Raw genomic sequence first — 21175 nt, 5'->3', positions numbered from 1 at the left:
AAGGGACATGGCGTCTGTTTTTCCATATTTTAATATTTCACTTACTTTTATCGTTACCTTTTGGAAATTAACACGTTTTGTCTTACAAATATGTGATAAATCATGTGTAAAGAAGATATTGAATCGCTGAAAAGTGAAACGAAAATGTCAAAAACTAAAATGAAAATGTCAAAAAACAAAAACGAAAATGTCAAAAACTAAAATGAAAATACAGAAAGCTATTTAGATCGCGGTGATAATATTTACACCGCGGTGAAAACTATTTACACCGCGGTGAAAACTATTTACACCGCGGTGATAATATTTCTACCGCGGTGATAATATTTCAACCGCGGTGTTAATATTTCTACCGCGGTGATAATATTTACACCGGGGTGAAAACTATTTACACCGCGGTGGAAATAGTTTTCTGTATTTTCATTTTAGTTTTTGACATTTTCGCTTTTGTTTTTGACATTTTCGTTTTGGTTTTTGACATTTCCATTTTAGTTTTTGACATTTTCGCTTCACATTTCAGCGACTCAATAGCTACTTGAAAGTACATTTTCCATGTTTTCAGTTGTTTTTATACATGATTTATCACATATTTGTATGACAAATCGTGTTAATTTGCAAAAGGTTACGATAAAAGTAAGTGAAATATCAAAATATGGATAAACAGACTCCATGTCCCTTATGGGCCACCGTAGCTTACAGGACAGACAAAAACAACACACGGAGACAGAACGAGCCAGACCTTGCATTATAAAACACCTACAAATTGTAAGTAATGTTGCTGATATACATTGAAGCAGGATATCACAGTGTTATTGTACACTACATACGCAGTTACGAAACCAAATTGAGAAAAAATGTTTGCTAACAGGAGAAATTGCTTGTCGAGAAGGCAACACAACATGGTTCGTGATTTACACGTTTAGCGTGCGAGATACAGCAGAATGGATGTGTTTTAAAGTCATCATAAACTAGCTGTATTATTTCGTTTTGAAGTGGAGTTGTCTTTTGTATTATTGCTTACCAAAAGTTCATGTCTATATGTTTACACTAGTGACCTCCAGATTCATGTTAATAAGTTTATCGAAGGCGTGCCACAAGTCAGGGAGGTGTAAAACTACGACATTGAGGACAATTAAGCTTAAAAGTTTGTTGAAAGTCTGAGGTTATATGTACTCCTCAGTTGTTGTATAGGCGTTCCTGGAATACAATTTGACCTTCTCGAAGTGAGTGGCGCCCTTATCCCTTGGCCTGAAGCACACCCAATCAACCACAAGGCCGACGGGGACCAGTACAAGTAGAACTGCAAAGCAAATACTAACGTAAAGCCATCGAGAAGGTGGAGTTGGACCGGGAGCTGGACCTGAAAGGATGAAAGTGAGTGAGTGAATAGGTTGGTGGGTGGGTGAGTGAGGTAGTGAGTGGGTGAGTGAATAGGTTGGTGTGTGGGTGGGTGGGTATGTGAGTGGGTATGTGAGTGGGTGAGTGAGTGAGTGAGTGAGTGAGTGAGTGAGTAAATAGGTTGGTGGGTGAGTGAGTATGTGAGTGGGTATGTGAGTGGGTATGTGAGTGGGTGAGTGAGTGAGTGAGTGAGTGAGTGAGTGAGTGAATAGGTTGGTGGGTGGGTGAGTGGGTATGTGAGTGGGTATGTGAGTGGGTGAGTGAGTGAGTGAATAGGTTGGTGGGTGAGTGGGTATGTGAGTGGGTATGTGAGTGGGTATGTGAGTGGGTGAGTGAGTGAGTGAGTGAGTGAGTGAGTGAGTGAGTACATAGGTGAGTGAGTGAGTGGGTTTGGGTGAGTGAGTGGATGGTTGAGTGAGTGGGTGGGTGAGTACCTAGGTGAGTGAGTGAGTGGGTTTGGGTGAGTGAGTGGATGGTTGAGTGAGTGTGTGGGTGAGTACATAGGTGAGTGAGTGTGTGAGTGAATAGGTTGGTGGGTGGGTGAGTGGGTACGTGAGTGGGTGAGTGATTGAGTGAGTGAATAGGTTGGTGGGTGGGTGAGTGGGTATGTGAGTGGGTGAGTGAGTGGGTGAGTGAGTGAGTGAGTGAATAGGTTGGTGGGTGAGTGGGTATGTGAGTGGGTATGTGAGTGGGTGAGTGAGTGAGTGAGTGAGTGAGTGAGTGAGTGAGTGAGTGAGTGAGTACATAGGTGAGTGAGTGAGTGGGTTTGGGTGAGTGAGTGGATGGTTGAGTGAGTGGGTGGGTGAGTACCTAGGTGAGTGAGTGAGTGGGTTTGGGTGAGTGAGTGGATGGTTGAGTGAGTGTGTGGGTGAGTACATAGGTGAGTGAGTGAGTGAGTGAATAGGTTGGTGGGTGGGTGAGTGGGTACGTGAGTGGGTGAGTGATTGAGTGAGTGAATAGGTTGGTGGGTTGGTGAGTGGGTATGTGAGTGGGTATGTGATTGGGTATGTGAGTGGGTATGTGAGTGGGTGAGTGAGTGAGTGAGTGAGTACATAGGTGAGTGAGTGAGTGGGTTTGGGTGAGTGAGTGGATGGTTGAGTCAGTGGGTGGGTGAGTACATAGGTGAGTGAGTGAGTGGGTTTGGGTGAGTGAGTGGATGGTTGAGTATGTGATTGAGTGAGTAGCCGGGTAATAACATAGGTGAGTGAGTGAGGTAGTGAGTGGGTGAGTGAATAGGTTGGTGGGTGGGTGAGTGGGTATGTGAGTGGGTATGTGAGTGGGTGAGTGAGTGAGTGAGTGAGTGAGTGAGTGAGTGAGTGAGTGAGTGAGTGAGTACATAGGTGAGTGAGTGAGTGGGTTTGGGTGAGTGAGTGGATGGTTGAGTGAGTGGGTGGGTGAGTACATAGGTGAGTGAGTGAGTGGGTTTGGGTGAGTGAGTGGATGGTTGAGTATGTGATTGAGTGAGTAGCCGGGTGAGTACATAGGTGAGTGAGTGAGGTAGTGAGTGGGTGGGTGGGTTAGTACATGAGTGTATGAGTGTGAGTGAGTGAGTGAGTGAAAACACATGAGGAGGGGTGGGTGAGTGACTGGGTGGGTTAATATGTGTATGAGTGAGTGAGCGTGAGTGACATTGTTGTATGGTTATTGGGGTGGTGGTGGGGGGGAGACAAGCCTCATTGGAGGTCTGAGTGATATATATAGTGAGTGAGTGAGTGAGTGAGTTGGGTTTAACGCCGCTTTTAACAGTATTCCAGTTATATCGCAGCGTGTCAGCTTAATGTGGGAGGAAAGCCCGAAGTGATGCAGGTCTCAGACGTTTACCCCTTTGGTGAAACCCACGAGCACGAGTATGGTGCTGACAAACCTAGAAACATAATTGGGGCGAACCGGGATTCGAACCCATAATCATAGGTTTCTGGCTAGTCCAAGGGATGCAACTCTGCACAGCGAATCGCGGCGCCTTAGCGACTGGGCCACCCGTGCCCCTTGATAAATATAGAAACCATGTGCTGATGTTGTAAACAATGAGTATAAAAAGCTAGACTGTCTACAATTTTCGATGGTGTAAGCACAACCTTTGAAACACATGTCACAATGATAAATAGGAACGTCATCACACTTTTAACCCATAAATTTTTGTTATGAGTCTATGTCTAATTTTGATGTATCCTGAACATTGGACTTTCAGATTGTTTTACCCCTTAATATGTTGAAATACAATTTTTTTACCAATATGCAGCCCTCGTGTTTGCTTGGAAACTTACAGATTTTGTTCTTGTATGGCTTGGAGGCAGTGTAGCACAGAGAGGCTGGCCCAGTGACTCTGCATTCTATATCTCCACCTTCCGGGATGTTGGAAAGAGTCACAACATCATTCTGTTTGTACTGGTCATACGTGAAGGTGTAGGGTAGGTTGGCCACCTGAAGAAAATATCTTACTAATCTGGACATTTTGGACTGAAATACTTGACAAAGGACCAGCTTATCTTGTAACAGATTGTCCCTTACTCAGATGAACCTTTTCACACATCAACACTGTGGGGAGTCTGTGTTAGAATTGGCTCACAGCAACCCATGATCGTCAAAATGGGCAACTTAATGGATCACGTGGTCAGGCCCAGTGACCTGGTTCATTGTGTGTTATACTCCGAAGACGTTGGACATTACTTATATCATGAAACAATAGTTTAGTCACTAACAGCACACAAAGTAAGCGATCTAACCCACTCAGCCACCGAGGCTTCCACAAAAATGAAAGTCCGACAACTGGTAGTCTAGATCACGTACTTTGAGTACCCCTTTGACAAATGTAAATTGGCACGGCTCCCATGGCCGAAAGCTATGAATACACAATGCCATTTAGAAAGTGGCCAAATGTAACAAATGTTATATTTGGGATAACACTTTCTTAGTGAAGTACAGATTCTCGTACAGAGCCTCGGTGGTTGAGTGGGTTAGATCGCTGACTTTGTGTGCTGGCAATTAGGTGCCTCACTCTGGCAAGTGTGGGTTCGAATCCCGGACGGGACTCAACCCCCCAAAAGTACGAGAATCTGTACTTTACTAAGAAAGTGTTATCCCAAATATAACATTTCTTAGTGAGGCGTTAACAGCAAACAAACAATCACATATCACAGGATAATCTCTGTAATTGACTTATAGTGAGTGAGTGAGTGAGTTTGGTTTTACGCTGCTTTGAACAGTATTCCAGTTATATCACGACATGTCAGATTAATGAGGGGGCAAAGCCCAAAGTGATTCAGGTCTCAGATTTACAACTTTGGTGAAACCCACGAGCACGGTTATGGTGCTGACAAACATAATTGGGGCGAACCAGGATTCGCACTCACAATCATAGGTTGCTGGTGTTGCCCAAAGAACACAACTCTACACAGCGAATTGCTGCGCCTTTGACTACTGGGCCACCCGTTCCCCCAGTCCTGTAAGTGAGCTTAGTGAGTGAGTGAGTGAATGAGTGCTTTTTGCAATATTCAAGCAATAGCATGGCAGGGGACACCAGAAATGGACTTCACACATTGTACCCAGGTGGGGATTTGAACCCGGGTCTTCAGCTTGACGAGTGAACACTTTTACCATAAGGCTACCCCGCCACCCCTGTTCGTGAAGTGACCCGACATGTGAATTGTGCTGAATTGATATTCCCTGGCATTCACGTAACAACAGTAAGATCACATGTCAAGAAGTAGTTATAATTGGAAGAAATTAAAAAAATATTATTCAAACTGTTAAAACTTTTTTTTTCTTCTGTCAATTTTTACAAATGCATAAATCTGTCATGAAAGATCATTCTGAAAACATATGTACCGGTATGTTCAGTAAATGCAACATGTCCAAAACCATTAGATTTGCTCACTACTGATCGCTACTACACGCATACTACACCAGTAGAGATGAACATATTCAAAAACTTCAATGGGTTCCATCCAGAATAAGGACTGGCCTAACAACATCCAACGATCAGAATCACACATGTGTGAGTGGCGTAACAGCATCCCGTCCATCAGACTCAAACATAGAGGAGTGGCCTAACAGCATCCAAACAATCAGACTCACACATAGAGGAGTGGCCTAACAGCATCCCAACAATCAAAATCAAACATGGGGGAGTGGCCTAACAGCATCCGAACAATCAGACTCACACATAGAAGAGTGGCCTAACAGCATCCCAACAATCAGACTCATACATGGGGGAGTGGCCTAACAGCATCCCGTCCATCAGACTCACACATAGAGGAGTGGCCTAACAGCACCCCAACAATCAGACTCATACATGGGGGAGTTGCCTAACAGCATCCCGTCCATCAGACTCACACATAGAAGAGTGGCCTAACAGCATCCCATCCCAACAATCAGACTCATACATGGGGGAGTGGCCTAACAGCATCCCTTCCATCAGACTCACACATAGAGGAGTGGCCTAACAGCATCCCAACAATCAGATTCATACATAGAGGAGTGGCCTAACAGCATCCCAACAATCAGACTCACACATAGAGGAGTGGCCTAACAGCATCCCAACAATCAGACTCATACATGGGGGAGTGGCCTAACAGCATCCCGTCCATCAGACTCACACATAGAGGAGTGGCCTAACAGCATCCCAACAATCAGACTCATACATAGAGGAGTGGCCTAACAGCATCCCAACAATCAGACTCACACATAGAGGACTGGCCTAAGAGCATGCCAACAATCAGACTTACACATGGAGGAGTGACCTAACACAGGCACAGCATCCCAACAATCAGACTCACACATGGCGGAGTGGCCAAACACAGGCACAGCATCCCAACAATCATGGAAGTGAATCTTCACCAAAAGTAGTGATTTGAAATCCTTAATCTGTCTCACCCATATTGTAATATTGACATTTGGATCCTCTTCAAAACCTCTACACAATGTACTCGGTCGAAATCCATCTTTGTTGAGAGAAATACAACCTGAAGTAGTGGGTGTTGGGGACTGTTTTACATCTGAAGTGAGAAAAGAAATCAAAATGAAATTAATACTGTGCTGTAGCCAGAAATATGAATACTCACAGCCATAAGGCAAGGTGGGGTGGGAAGGGGTGCAGGGATTTTCTTTTGTCCCCGAAAATTTTGCTTCAGCATGATATAGTTCTGACGTGACCAATAATGGGATGTCAGATCTTTGCTTAGCGATAACGAGATCTAAGATCGGATTTTAATGACATTGGTACATGGATCTTCACGGAGGACACGCTTGGGTTGCTGAAGACCTTTTCTCTATATGGATCTTCATGGGGAGACAAGCTTGGGCTCCTGAAGACCTATTCTCTACATGGATCTTAAAGGTGAGACAAGCTTGGGTTGCTGAAGACCTATTCTCTACATGGATCTTAAAGGTGAGACAAGCTTGGGTTGCTGAAGACCTTTTCTCTACATGGATCTTCACGGGGAGACAAGCATGGGTTGCTGAAGACCTATTCTCTACATGGATCTTTACGGGGAGACAAGCATGGGTTTCTGAAGACCTTTTCTCTATATGGATCTTCACGGGGAGACAAGCTTGGGTTGCTGAAGACCTATTCTCTACATGGATCTTCACGGGGAGACAAGCATTGGCTGCTGAAGACCTATTCTCTACATGGATCTTAAAGGTGAGACAAGCATGGGTTGCTGAAGCCCTATTCTCTACATGGATCTTCACGGGGGGACAAGCATTGGCTGCTGAAGACCTATTCTCTACATGGATCTTAAAGGTGAGACAAGCATGGGTTGCTGAAGCCCTATTCTCTTCACGGATCTTCACGGGGGGACAAGCATTGGCTGCTGAAGACCTGTTCTCTACATGGATCTTCACGGGGAGACAAGTTTGGGTTGCTGAAGGCCTATTCTCTACATGGATCTTAAAGGTGAGACAAGTTTGGGTTGCTGAAGACCTATTCTCTTCATGGATCTTCACGGGTGGCATGATAGGGTAGTGAATAACAAATAAGTTGATGTTAACAGGGGAAAGAAGAGTCCAATGTAATCTTATAAAGAGAGAAGCACTGGTGTGGCTTTATGTCATGGGAAAATCTGATTTCACTTTCACTATGCACTGAATAAAACAAATAAAACATGGATCAAGACCGTAGCTGTGCATGTATGCACAAATTCTAAAAACATGTAGCAAGGGATGTAACTCTGGAAAAACATAATCTACGGCACCAATTTTTGAACTCAGTCTTAACAAGTATCTCTTAGTCTAGCGCGCTAACTTCCTTCATGTAACCTAAGTAGTTTCTAAGAATACATGTCCTCATTTCATGCAGTATGCATAAGTCAAAAAGCACGGAGCAAGGACAGTAACTCTGTAGAAAAATAATTTAATACACTTGCCGTGACAAACGGAGCACTCGTAATGAGGGTCTGAAGGAGAGACCTACACGTCATGCCGTAGAAAAAGGTAAATTGGCAAGGAAAAAACAAAAATAGATTCCCTGATACGAAAACACATCACCAGTGGGTGGCGATTTGAACAAGGATGATTTTTTGTTTGTTGTTTAACGCCGCACTCAGCAATATTCCAGCTATATGACGGCGGTCGGTAAATAAACGAGTGTGGACCAGACAATCCAGTGATTGACATCATGAGCATCGATCCACGAATTGAGATACGATGACATTCATCAACCAAGTCAGCGAGTCTGACCACCTGATCCCGTTAGTTGCCTCTTACGACAAGCATAATCGCCTTTTACGGCAAGCATGGGTTTCTGAAGACCTATTCTACCCCGGATGAAAGAGGATGAGTTTGCTGGGATAGACACGTGATTGGCGCATGTAGGTCAACCAGCATGCAATGCGTGCATGACCTAGATCTGGGAGGTGACCATGGCGATGTGAGGTTTGTATGGATGTATAATCTGTAGAAGCAGGAAACCTTTGTTTCAGACATAAAGGATCGAAAGAAGAAAGAGAATAGGATAGGATAAAATATAGCTTTTCTGAAACTTTGTCCCTATTGAGAAGCGGACTGACGGAAAACTCTGTTCCTATATCCCCCGCCCAACTTCAAAGTGGTAAGAATCTTACCATAACCATCCATATGACAAGTCTTCAAGAGAGGGTCGGTTCCATCTCGACAATTCCACATTCCAATATCCTTCTTTGAAAACTTCTTGATACGAAGAATATGCTTTTCAGGAGAGCGAAACACAATCTCATAATTATCATCATTGATATAGCATTTGTCATTGGCCAGGCACGTTATCACTTCAATGGTATCTGGCCGGGAAAACCCAACTGTCTTGTACACCCCTGTCATGTCACAGGTGATGTTGACCGGCTGGCCAAGGCAACCTACTTCAGGACAGGACGTACTTGTATCGGCCGCATCTATGGAGAAAAACAAACACTGTTTGAATTCAAACATGATGGCCAAGGGGTGCTCGTCATAACTTGAACATTGTAACGACAAGATGTAAGGCAAGTTCATTAAAATCACATCGTTTATTTTCATCATGCTGATACAACAACCCTCAGCAGGAAGACCTGAAGACACCTCCATCAACTGCACAGAAGGTCGCATCAGTTGAACTTCCTAATCAATCAGCGTGAAGGCTTCGAAATTCTCCGTACAATGGAGCAAAGCATTCCAACCATCATGTCCGACTTTGGTATTTCAAAAACAAAGTTAATCGGCCTGTTAACAGTTGGACAGTTGGAACACCATCAGGGTTAACAGTTGGACAGTTGGAACACCATTAGGGTTAACAGTTGGACAGTTGGAACACCATTAGGGTTAAAAGTTGGACAGTTGGAACACCATTAGGGTTAAAGGTTTGGCAGTTGGAACAACACTAGGGTTAACAGTTGGACAGTTGGAACACCAATAGGGTTAACAGTTGGGCAGTTGGAACACCACAAGGGTTAACAGTTGGACAGTTGGAACACCACAAGGGTTAACAGTTGGGCAGTTGGATCACCAAAAGGGTTAACCGTTGGGCAGTTGGAACCCCACTAGGGTTAAAAGTTGCACAGTTGGAACACCACAAGGGTTAACAGTTGGACAGTTGGAACACCACAAGGGTTAAAAGTTGGACAGTTGGAACACCACAAGGGTTAAAAGTTGCACAGTTGGAACACCACTAGGGTTAAACGTTGGACAGTTCGAACACCACAAGGGTTAACAGTTGGAACACCATTAGGGTTAACAGTTGGACAGTTGGAACACCCTTAGGGTTAAAAGTTGGACAGCTAGAACACCATTAGGGTTAAAAGTTGGACAGTTGGAACACCACAAGGGTTAAACGTTGGACAGTTGGAACACCACTAGGGTTAAACGTTGGACAGTTGGAACACCACTAGGGTTAAACGTTGGACAGTTGGAACACCATCAGGGTTAAAAGTCGGACAGCTACAACACCACAAGGGTTAAAAGTTGGACAGCTACAACACCACAAGGGTTAAAAGTTGCACAGTTGGGAATTGTGCTAACATCCAAGGATCTAATCAATGTGAATCTTAGATCAGCAGATCCTGGCATGACAAAGGGGAGTGAATTGAGCAGAGAATTATGAAACCTTCTTTGACTGTGACACCCATATCTCCCTCATACTGCGAGATTCTTACCATTGACTAAGATGGCGCTGAAGCAGACCAGCAGAAAGAATGTAACTTGTCTCTGTGACAACATCTCCATCACGTCACATTAATCTGAAACACATACAGATGATCTAAATGAACATTAATGCACACCCAAATTGAATCAGTGGTTAGAATGGTTATGGGTGAAAATACAGGACCGTATTCAGCTTTTAATGTCTACTTTTGTTCTTGTTTCAGAAAACGCTAAAAACAAATAGGAACTAGATCTCGATGACATAAAACACTGGATAACCGATGTTCCAAGTCGTGACACAAACATATGATGATCTCTGCATCGCCCAGCAATCAATGCATGAGTCAAACAGTAACAATACATTAGTTGAAATATATGCAGCACGGACAGTCAGTGGGTTAATTCCTTTTCACGGTTTACCGCGTTATACCGCAAAGTGTATATGAGTGAGTGAGTGAGTTGGGTTTTAAGCCGCTTTTAACAGTATTCCAGTTATATCACGGCGTGTCAGCTAAATGTGGGAGGAAAGCCTGATGTGATGCAGGTCTCAGATGTTTACCACTTCAGTGAAACCCACGAGCACGGGTATGGTGCTGACAAACCTAGAAACATAATCGGGGCGAACCGGGATTCGAACCCACAATCATAGGTTTCTGGCGTGCCCAAGGGACGCAACTCTGCACAGCGAATCACGGCGCCTTAGACGACTGGGCCACCTGTGCCCCCTCAGCACGGACAGGATCTTGTCTGTCTGACAGTCACACTAGGCTGAACCATGCTATTTTCCCATCAGCACATCCCACAGGAACTCGTTTTCGGTCAGTAAATAAAAATATATACCCCCTATGTCTACTTACATAGGCCTATAGGGGATACCGTATTCGACGTAATAAGCACCCCGCTCTAATAAGCGCCCACGGCGAGATTTGCTAACATATTGGCTAGTGAACAATCCTAATTAGCACCCCTTCCGATTGAACAATGTACGCAAGACTTGTTTATTCGTCTATAATACACAGGCGTGTGTTATATGCACCCTTAATTATGGGCAATTAAATTCTGGAAAAACATATGTCATATATAAACATTTCAGGCTGTCAGCATAAACCACAAAATTTACGATCTTTCAACTCTGTTTTTTTTTGCACCAAAATAATAAGCCCCCTATTTCAAAGTTTTGGGAGCACCCTGGGCGCTTATTACGTCGAATACGGTATATATTTTTTTATATACTGAGCAATAACGAGTTCCTGTGGCCCATCCCCAATATGCTTACTGTAATGTTTAGGCACTAAATGAAAGAAGTCTACATGTTCCACAACCCGTGAAGATTCCGGGGTAGAATAGGTCTTCAGCAACCCATGCTTGTCGTAAAAGGCGACTATGCTTGTCGTAAAAGGCGACTAACGGGATCGGGTGGTAAGACTCGCTCACTTGGTTGATGCATGTAATTGATCCCAATTGCGTAGATCGATGATCATGATGTCAATCACTGGATTGTCTGGTCCAGATTCGATTATTTACAGACCGCCGTCATATAGCTGGAATATTGCTGAGTGCAGCGTTAAACAACAAACCAACCAACCAACATGTTCCACACATCTGAATCTCCCACCTCACTGGGACTCTTGTTAAACTACATGGAGTTGTTTGTTTCCAGCAAAATTCTATATTTTCAGAAACTTAGCGCCGTTAGTCTAGAACATGATATTGCTTGTTCAACAAGATTACGCACATAGGCGGCACGACTAATGAATTTAGTCAGGATATCTGAGCATTGAAGACAACTACTACAATCACAGAGAGGTTAGCCTAATGGGCGATATTTTTCAATTAATCTTCCCTTCACTAACCCGCTAGGTTCGTTGACCCATACGGTCCAACCTTAAACTGACGGCGCATGTGGTATGCGCGATACAAGCACTACATCATTCGTCACCACTCGCCCCTTTCCATAACCTGCAAGAAGACTCGTCCCCCATCGATGAATGTTATGTGCGAAAATCAAACCAGTCAGAATGCGCGTATGATTTCAAGTTCTTCATCAAAGAATCCGTCAGATAAAAGTTTTGATTTTACATATGTCATGCATCTAAAAATATGCCCAAGACACAGTTAAATGTGTTCAGTCATACTGTATAACTTCGCATGTCCCGATGTGCTTTAAATTGCATCTGAAATATACATAATATATGGGGAAAGATATGTGAACCATTACGCAACGACCTGACAATTGTTTAAGGTATGCCCGTTTGCGCTAAGACGGAACCCGGTCGCAAAAATGGCCATGAGAGGTACACGAGTCGCTATTAGGCTTGTCCCGGAATAACACGAGTTGGTCACAAATGGCACTACATGTTACTATGACGCCTATAGACAGTTAACCAGTATTACCTTCACCTCTATCCGCAACTATCTATTGTCATGTCCGGAAATAAATGTTCCGTGATTCAGTGATACATCAGGAATGACCACGACTGCTTATATTTTATAGATAACCACTAGATAGCCGTTCAAAGCGTGGCTGTGGGTTCAGCTGATCGTGCATTCCAGGTCGCTTTGTTGACGTTTTGCAATCGGTACTGAAAGTGTTGCCATTGATATTTGAATATCACACTTGAAGTACTTCAAGTAGATTTTCAATGTACACGTTCCTATATCTATGTTGTAGTATCGCCAATCAGGCTAAATCATATGCATGCATTTCAGTACAGGTGTAAGGCGTTGCGGTACGCGAAATGTGAAGGTCTTATACAACGTAAAAGTTACCAGTAGCCTAAATGTTGTGAATTTTGACAGCAACACATGTAAGTATTTATCAGGTTAAGTGTTTTCAAGATATTGTAACAGAGCCAGGCACTGACAAATTATGTCATCAAATAGATATGATTATAAGATGTTCAATATATAAACAAAAAAATGGAAATCTCTGAAATCTATATTGATATTTCAGGGTTAGTTGGTGCGTGTTTTTGTCAAATACTAGCTACCATGAATATATTTCAATAGATAAATAAAAGATGTATATTAATGTGGACTTTTTTTAATGTTAAAAATTAGAAAATTATATTTTGTTCAGGCACAGAAGACACTATATATTAGTTTAAATACATATTCAAAGATTTTTATACCACTACAATTTTTCACCATATTAAATTGGAACAATAAAATCATAATAATTTTCAATCTCTATAATGTACAAACATTGCAGTGTCTACAGCCGGTTTGCTTTGGCAATCATCAGATGATTGTAACACAGATAGAGCTCATTCTTCATTTCATTAGGCCTTGTTTTCTATGTTTCCTTATTCTAAACAGATGTCCCAAATTCCCACATAAACAAATTATTAATGTTATTCTTTTTTCTCTTTACACCAAAAGATATCTGCATTGCATAATGACTGTTATTATTTTATTTGCTATCTTGGTATACTTGTACATGTATACTACTATTAGATCACAGATGCATGACTTTTTAGCAGTCACTATCTGTTACTGAACTGCATAATATGTCAATAAAGATAAGTAACATAAAAAGTATAACGTATTCGACGTAAAAAACCCTACATAGATAACACAACAAATGTCATTCTAGAGCATGCTTTTGCAGCAAATATCAATATTTCTGGTCAAAATGTTGGTTGGGTTAAATAAAGCAAACTTTAAAATAGTAAACACAAAAAATGTAATGAATCCACTCTAAATATACTTCAGTTCAAATGTAAAAAAATTAAGCAATCATTAATGGATTCCCATTTATCTAGCAGCAAGTTAGGAACATACAGTTTGGTCACGTTATCTATAAATATTGAGAATACAAAGGCCATTGGTCACTTTTCTCAAAACTTCGTTTAAGTAATCACAAACTAAAAATTGAAAAAATGTAGATATACAAAAACACCAACCCAATTTGAACAACGTATCTGTGAAACATGTGATGTTTCAGAAGATGAACAACATTACGCACTGTCTTACATAATACATCCAAGAAAGAGAATCACAAATAATCCCCAATCATGATAAAGAATTTGGTACACTCTGTTAAAAGGAACAGATTCTAATAACTTTACCAACAGTTTTTTCAGAAACAACTTCCAAGATCTGTTAACATATCAACAATTACAAACAAATTCCTTGTACATGTATGTACAACATTACCATAGTTTTGCTCAATTCTCATATTGTTTCCATATCATTATAATGCTTTTTGAAATAAAATTGTTATAATGTACCTCCTTTGAATGTTTAATGTTCCTGTGTTTTATAATTGTCGTTTATTGTGCATGTATTTTGTAGTTTGTGATTTTGTAATATTGCCACTGTTTCTTCATGGAATGTTCCGCAATACATATCTCATCTAAAACATCTTTGTTGTGTAATAGTTTCTTACAGTTGTTTACGGGGACATGGTTGGCCCAGTCGCCGAAGGCGCTGCAATTCGCCATGCAGAGTTGTGTCCCTTGGGCACGCCAGAAACTAATGACGGTGTGTTTGAATCTCGGTTAGCCCCGATTTGGTTGTCAGCACAAAACCCTTGCTCGTGGGTTTCACCAAAGTGGGGATCGTCGAAGACCTGCATCACTTCAGATTTTCCTCCCACATCAAGCTGACACGGAATACTATTCAAGACGGCGTTAAACCCAACTACCTCACTCACTCTTGTGTATGGTTCCGTTTGGTTAACTGGATTTGTGTTGTGATTGCTTCCGGCTTAGATTTGAAATTTGTTTAGAAGAATGCTACTATGCTATGTTCAACCCAAACATCGTGAAGATATCATGCAACCGTATTATCTTTTTGGAAAATAATTGCAAACCACAGACCAACCTGTTGTATCATTGTAAATAATCCAGTCTGGACCAGATAATCCAGTGATTGACACCAAGAGCATCGAACTACGCAATTGGAATATGATGTTATGCATCAAAGAAATCGGCGAGCCTGACTACCCAATCCTGTTCGTTGCCTCTTACGGCAAGCATGGGATGCTGATGACCTATTCTAACCTGGGTCTTTATCTAAAAAGTAGATCGAAGAAAATGGAAGCAATTTCGGGCTCAAATGTAAATATGTCAACAAGATGGCGTCCGAGGTGGACGTGCCCTCACTGCTCGCTGTGTCAAATCAAGTTCTGAATGGATATCCCAATCAAAGCTTGTCTTCAGTGGAAGCAAATGAGGCTACACAAGCATATAATGTGTTTGATTGTTCAGATATGATCATGACCTCCATGGGCGGAGTTAGAATGGAAAAGGTAACTCGGAATCAAACATGTGAGATCGACAATGGAGGCTATATGGAGGAGTCACCAGGGCCCGTCAGCAACCAAGGTACTTGTCCCGACCTGCTAAATTTTATTCTTACAGACCTGGGAAGCTGCGCAAAAGAAGTGTTTATGTCAAAAATAATCAACAAATGCAATGGAAATACCGGTGACTTAGATGTGATACGGCATGTATTATTATACAACAATGCAAACAACGGGAGGATTTCCCACATCCTGAGGGTTGTTTAAGACGTCGTATGGATAGAAGATCAAAACAGGGCGAAACCTTACAGAGGAAACTAGCTAAGGATAATTTCATATTATTCAGAGCCTATCTGGGAGATTTTGGAGAAGAGCTATATGAAATTGTTAGTGGGCCACGACGCAGACTGGCTGTTGACAGTGTGAGTGAAGCCCAGCAAGCCCAGTCATTCATTGCAATCAGCGAGACAATGGCCAGTTTCGAGAGAGACTTTGCTGAAGTGAAGGGAGAGTTTATTCAAGAAGTTGATTGCCTCAGCCAAAAGATTACACAATTGCAAAGAGACAATAAACAGCTTAAGACTGATTACGAAGCTGCTAAAAATGAAACAACCAAGGTGAAAACTACAGCAGAGAAATTGATAGTGAATATGATCAAGGCTGTAGAACAGTTACGAAGCGAGAATAAAGACATACAGAATGAACTGAATCAATGTAAATCTGTTGTCGAAGGCATAAAGACAAGTCTCAGTCAACTGAAAGGGGAAGTAACGAAGGCGAGTGAAAACCAAGCTGTTGTGCAAGCTGAATTGGTGACTAAGAAAGTTGATATAGAGAAGCTGACAGCCATAACTGTAAAGTTGGACAAAAAGGTTACGGACCTGAGAAAAACTTTAAATGACTCAAAGTTGAAAGTGGATGAAAAGTGCCTCGAAATAACACGGATCTCGGATGATCGTAGTATGGGAATAACGAGTCTGAGGTCAAAAGTCTCGCTCCTGAGCAAAAGTCTTGACGCATTGGAAAGTGACGTCACAGAGGTTGATAAAACGTGCCGCACTAATACAAGGACAGCGACTGATATTAAACGGAAGATGGCGTCTATGGAGAAACAGTTGAAGCTTAAAGCTTCAGAAAAGTCACCACGTATGCATGAAATTACAGTATCACAATGTGTAAATGTGATTGAACACACAGAAAATGGGAAGAATAATTCTAACGACAATAGCAACAATCGTGATCATGATACCTTACTTCAATGGAAACATACTGAAAGCAGAGATGCAAACGTGAGTAATTCACATGATGTACAAGATGATGTTACACGCGGACACGATTCTACAGACACTTCGCGAATTGCCACCAACATTACACAGATGGACATGAGTACTCAGATGGACATACACATACTAATGGAACGGATGTATCAAAACGAACATACAGTCAGTGTGTACAGGGAAATCACAGCGAGACGTCTTATACTACTCCCATTAGTGACGGGTGTAACCACGTGTCCACATCTCAGGAAAATAATCCCTCCAGGAATGAGAGCAAGACTTTTGTTACTAGTTCCATTGTCAACAGCTATAACCAATCGTCCATATCTCAACCAACGGGAAACACTCCATCTAGAATTGTAGTACATATTGGCACAGATCAGTGTGCTGCAACGATGGATATACAGGAAGAGTTCCGTGCAGCTCCTGCCAAAGTCAGGACTGCAAGGTTCTATGTGGGTGGAATACACAAGAACAATACAGCAGAATCTGTGAGGCGTTACTTGGAAAAGAAAGCTGTTACTGTTACCTACGTGAGATTTTTTAATCGTGATGAGAAGAGGACAGCATCAGCCCAGGTAAATGTCCTAGCCAAAGATAAAGATAAACTTGAAAGCAAAGACTTCTGGCCCGAAAATATTTTTATGAAGCCGTGGCTATCCTGCGAGCAATTCTGGCAACATATTAATGAAAGAAAGAACAATCAGATGACTTCCCCAGACTCAGAAACACCCGGACTATGTTGATAATGCCCTTGGACCATAACTGTCTTTCATTAATGTGTTGGAATGCTAGAGGCATCAAGTCTAGCGTTCCTTATTTAAATGATTGCCTAAATGCTAACTGTGTGGATATCTGTGCAATAGCTGCTCACCAGCTTCATGAATATAATCTGTGTTTTATGGATACTATTAACAATGATTACTTCTATATTCCCCAAGCACCTTTAGAACCAGAGCATTGTACTCGACGAGGCCTTCCTAGTGATGGTACAGCATTACTTTGTAAGAAAACCATGAAGACTTTTATCAACGAAATCAACTTAGACTGTGATAGAATCTCTGGAATAGAACTGTCCTTTAAACAGGATCACTCCATGTACATCTTCTGTGTATACCTGCCCCCATCAAACCGCCCTGAAGAACTTTATTCTTTTTATGTGGATAATCTAAAAGACATTTGTGATGTATATTCCTTGAAAGGCAGTGTAATAGTGATGGGAGATTTTAATGCCACTGCCCGTGGACCTAGGTACAATCCTGCTCTGAGCAGTCGTGATGGAATTCTGTCGAAATTCCTGACCAGTTCAAATTTGTCCCCTGTGAACATGCAATCTAATTGTGTTGGTCCGATATTTACCTTTCAAACTTATAATGGAGGTCCAGTCTCTGCCGTCGATTATATAATGATCTCAGAAGACCTCAAAGGACTAGTAGCTACTGCTTGTGTAAAAGATGATAATCCATTCAACGTCTATGATCACCATCCGGTTCTCTGCACAATTTCATATGACAAGATTCCGACAGATGACGACCAAGGAAATGTCTACACAAAATATTCATGGGATAAAGCACTAGAAGATGGATCTATCCAGGACTATACATATGCAGTCTCACATCTTCTCTGGCCTATTTCTTGCCCCAAGGTTGGATGTACACATGATGATATAGACACCTATAGTGATCAGATAGTCCAGTGTCTAACAGAAGCAAGTGAAATGTATTTACATAAGAAAAAGTTTAAGAAATATCTTAAGCCATACTGGAAAGGTAAAGTTGATAACCTTCATAAGTTCATGTGGAACTGTAGAACTGAATGGATCAATGCTGGGCAACCCCGAGGAAGGGAACACAGCACTTTCAGATGCTATAAGGAAGCAAAAGATAAATTTAGATACGCTTTATTGGAGGCAGCAGCACAGTATGAAAATGAGTACTTTAAACAGATAGATGATTGTGGTGACCTAGATCAGAAGATGTTTTGGACTTTAATTCGACGTGGGAACAGAAAACAACAGATTGCATGCCTTGAAGCAGAAGGTGTGCAAACAAGAAATCCCCAAGAAATCTGTACCACCATGGCACACCACATGAAACAGGTATCAAGCGATCAAGATGAGCTTCACTTTGATCAAGAGTTTAGGAAGCACATTGAGGCTCACGTGAAAAGGATACGTTTAGACATACAGAGCACTGATCAGTCATCAGTTGATCTTCTAACAAGTCCAGGAGAAATAACATCAATTTGCAAAACCCTAAAACGCAACAAGGCTGCTGGAATGGACAACATATTTTATGAACATCTTCGATATGGTGGAAAATAGCTTACAAAGTGCTTGTCAGAACTCTTTAACCTCGTTATTACATCTGGTTACATTCCTGCCCAATGGAAAAGAGGCACTATCATTCCGATATTCAAGGGAGGCAACAAGTCTCGCGTGTTACCGGATTCCTATCGAGGGGTAACCCTCTTGCCGGTTATATACAAGGTATTTGAAGTCATTTTAAGCAGAAAAATCCCACAGCTCACCAACAGTAAATCCTTTCCATGTATACAACAATGTGGTTTCCAGAAAGGCCTTTCCTCCAGTGACACCTCCTTTATTGTACAAGAATCAATACTTCATTATAAAGAGCGATCGGACGTCATCAATGTAGCCTTCCTAGACAGTTCAAAAGCGTTTGACACAGTATGGCACCAAGGACTTTTATACAAGCTGTATCATCTTGGAATCCCAGATGCACTGTGGAGGATATTTGACAATAGCTACAAGTTCCTCGAGAGCAGCGTCCTTGTTAATAACACAAGATCATACTGGTTTCCGTTATCAAGAGGTGTTCGGCAAGGAAGCGTCCTGTCGGCAAAACTCTACCTGCTATACATAGATGAACTGTTACAGAAACTGTCCACCAGCAAGCTTGGTGCAGTGATCTTTGATATCCATGTAATGGCACCCACTCAAGCGGACGATATAGCAATTGTTAGTCCAGTATCAGCAAATCTGCAGAAGATGGTGACCATCTGTGAAAGATATAGTTCAGACTGGCGGTTTACCTTCTCTCCTTCCAAGAGTCAGATATAGTGACAGAAAAGCAGCTGCTTCTAGTGTTGTACTCTATGGACGTGATATCCCAGTGACAAATGAGCTTAAGCACGTTGGTATTATATTGAACTCTAAATTTAACTCATGGGAGAGAACTCTGGAGAGCTGCTCGAAGATGAAAGCATCAGCCATGGCACTCGTCAAATCGGGACTGCATGAACGCGCTCTAAACCCCATGACAAGCTCAAAACTTATTAAGGCAGTTTGTATTCCAAAGGCTATGTTTGGGTGTGAACTCTGGTCGATGATTTCCAAGGCAGAAATTCTGGCTTTAGAAGGAGCACAGAGGTCCATTCTCAAAATGGCACAGGGACTTCCACGTCATACTAGGTCTGACATAGTTAATGCTCTTCTCGGCTGGCTCCCCATAGAATCATTTATCAACATCAGGAAGCTACTCTTTCTTGGCCACCTCTGTAACTGTTCTAATCATCTGCTTTCTAAGAAGGTTTTTATGACTCGTATCTTCATGTATATGCATAAGTGTTCATCCACAAGTATGGGCTTTGTCCCAGACATATGTCGCATCCTCCACAAGTACTGACTGTACTGTCATCTGGAGGCATTTCTTAGTTCCGGTACATTCCTGGGACGGAATATATGGAAAAGAACAGTCAAAGAAGCCGTGAATACTTTTGAAGTACGAGCATGGCGGGAAAGACTTTCATCAGACCCTGACACTGTGCACTTTAAGAGTATTCATCCGGATGTGACCCCACACGTGGCGCGGAGGATAGCTAGAGAGTATCCTGAGTTAAAGGCAGCTGCCTGTTGTCCACATTTGTGCGATGTGGAGACCGGGGAAATTACATGGTACCTGTACACATTGTGGTATTAACTACCATGACTTGCTGACTCACGTACTGTGCCACTGTGTGAGTAAGAGAACAATAAGAGAGAACTTACGGTGTGACATTGTGTGTATAGGGCCCGTTGACATCAGCGTTGAACTCCACAGCAAATCAGACTATGATCTTGTAGCTTGTTTGTTGTCCTGTAAGCCACCTTTGGATACTGATCCAGATACCTGTCGCTCTTACTCACGAAATGTAATTCGAGGACTCTACCGTTTTCAATATATGGACGGAACTTACTAAGAAAATCCGTTACCACAGTGGTATATGGTGGTATTCTCTGACAAGGTAATTATTGTCATGTAATTATCTTTAATATTATACCTTGTAACTCTCCTATGGAGGAATAAAAGTATATATGTCTCTACCAAATATAATCTGAAGCAGACAAGAACAATATTTTTTTTTATTAATGCTTACTTTCATGGATAGAATTGAGGCAATCTCGGCTTGCCAAATCGTTCTAGACTTGAGCTGGATTCCTTTTAAATTTATTCTCTGTGGTCTGGGAGACGAACGGGCGTCAGTATCGCATGGAGATCTGGGACAGCCTGAATCAGTGTAATCAGATATGTTGGGGAGTTTCGGTTTGGAGCTGTTTGCTGAATAGAACAAGGGCTCACAAACAAGGGCACAATGTAGAAATTAAATCATTACCACCTCTCTTTATATCAGATATGTTATTGTGATTTGAAATCTCTTTTGGAGA

General features: G+C 41.9%; 2 protein-coding genes across 2 annotated transcripts; one reads left to right on the top strand and one right to left on the bottom strand.

Annotated features, from left to right (window-relative positions):
• Positions 1-687: 687 nt before the first annotated feature.
• On the bottom strand, positions 688-10065 carry LOC139457174 (uncharacterized). Its single transcript, XM_071238598.1, has 5 exons — positions 9996-10065; positions 8457-8759; positions 6268-6389; positions 3660-3816; positions 688-1357 (listed from the first exon to the last, which is right to left on the bottom strand). The coding sequence occupies exons 1-5, from the start codon at positions 10063-10065 to the stop codon at positions 1161-1163; spliced, it is 849 nt and encodes a 282-aa protein (XP_071094699.1). The 3' UTR covers positions 688-1160.
• A 5637-nt stretch (positions 10066-15702) lies between these two features.
• LOC139457173 (uncharacterized) lies at positions 15703-19591 on the top strand. The gene is made up of 3 exons (XM_071238596.1): positions 15703-16378; positions 16888-17087; positions 19082-19591. The coding sequence occupies exons 1-3, from the start codon at positions 15703-15705 to the stop codon at positions 19589-19591; spliced, it is 1386 nt and encodes a 461-aa protein (XP_071094697.1).
• The last annotated feature ends 1584 nt before the right edge of the window (positions 19592-21175 follow it).

Source organism: Haliotis cracherodii, unplaced genomic scaffold (assembly GCF_022045235.1).
Source record: "Haliotis cracherodii isolate W230 unplaced genomic scaffold, xgHalCrac1.p SCAF_12, whole genome shotgun sequence".
NCBI lineage: Eukaryota > Metazoa > Mollusca > Gastropoda > Lepetellida > Haliotidae > Haliotis > Haliotis cracherodii.
This window is presented reverse-complemented; position numbering and strand designations above follow the sequence as displayed.

Bases quoted from the DNA above. Each gene is read 5' to 3' on its own strand.
- LOC139457174 (XM_071238598.1), bottom strand. From the start codon at position 10,065: ATGGAGATGTTGTCACAGAGACAAGTTACATTCTTTCTGCTGGTCTGC. The intron at 8,760-9,995 runs GTAAGAATCTCG...TTTTCTCCATAG, and splicing joins CAGCGCCATCTTAGTCAATG to ATGCGGCCGATACAAGTACG. The intron at 1,358-3,659 runs GTAAGTTTCCAA...TCATCCTTTCAG, and splicing joins GCCATACAAGAACAAAATCT to GTCCAGCTCCCGGTCCAACT.
- LOC139457173 (XM_071238596.1), top strand. From the start codon at position 15,703: ATGGCCAGTTTCGAGAGAGACTTTGCTGAAGTGAAGGGAGAGTTTATT. The intron at 16,379-16,887 runs GTATGCATGAAA...ATATTGGCACAG, and splicing joins AGCTTCAGAAAAGTCACCAC to ATCAGTGTGCTGCAACGATG. The intron at 17,088-19,081 runs GTAAATGTCCTA...TGTGGTTTCCAG, and splicing joins AGAGGACAGCATCAGCCCAG to AAAGGCCTTTCCTCCAGTGA.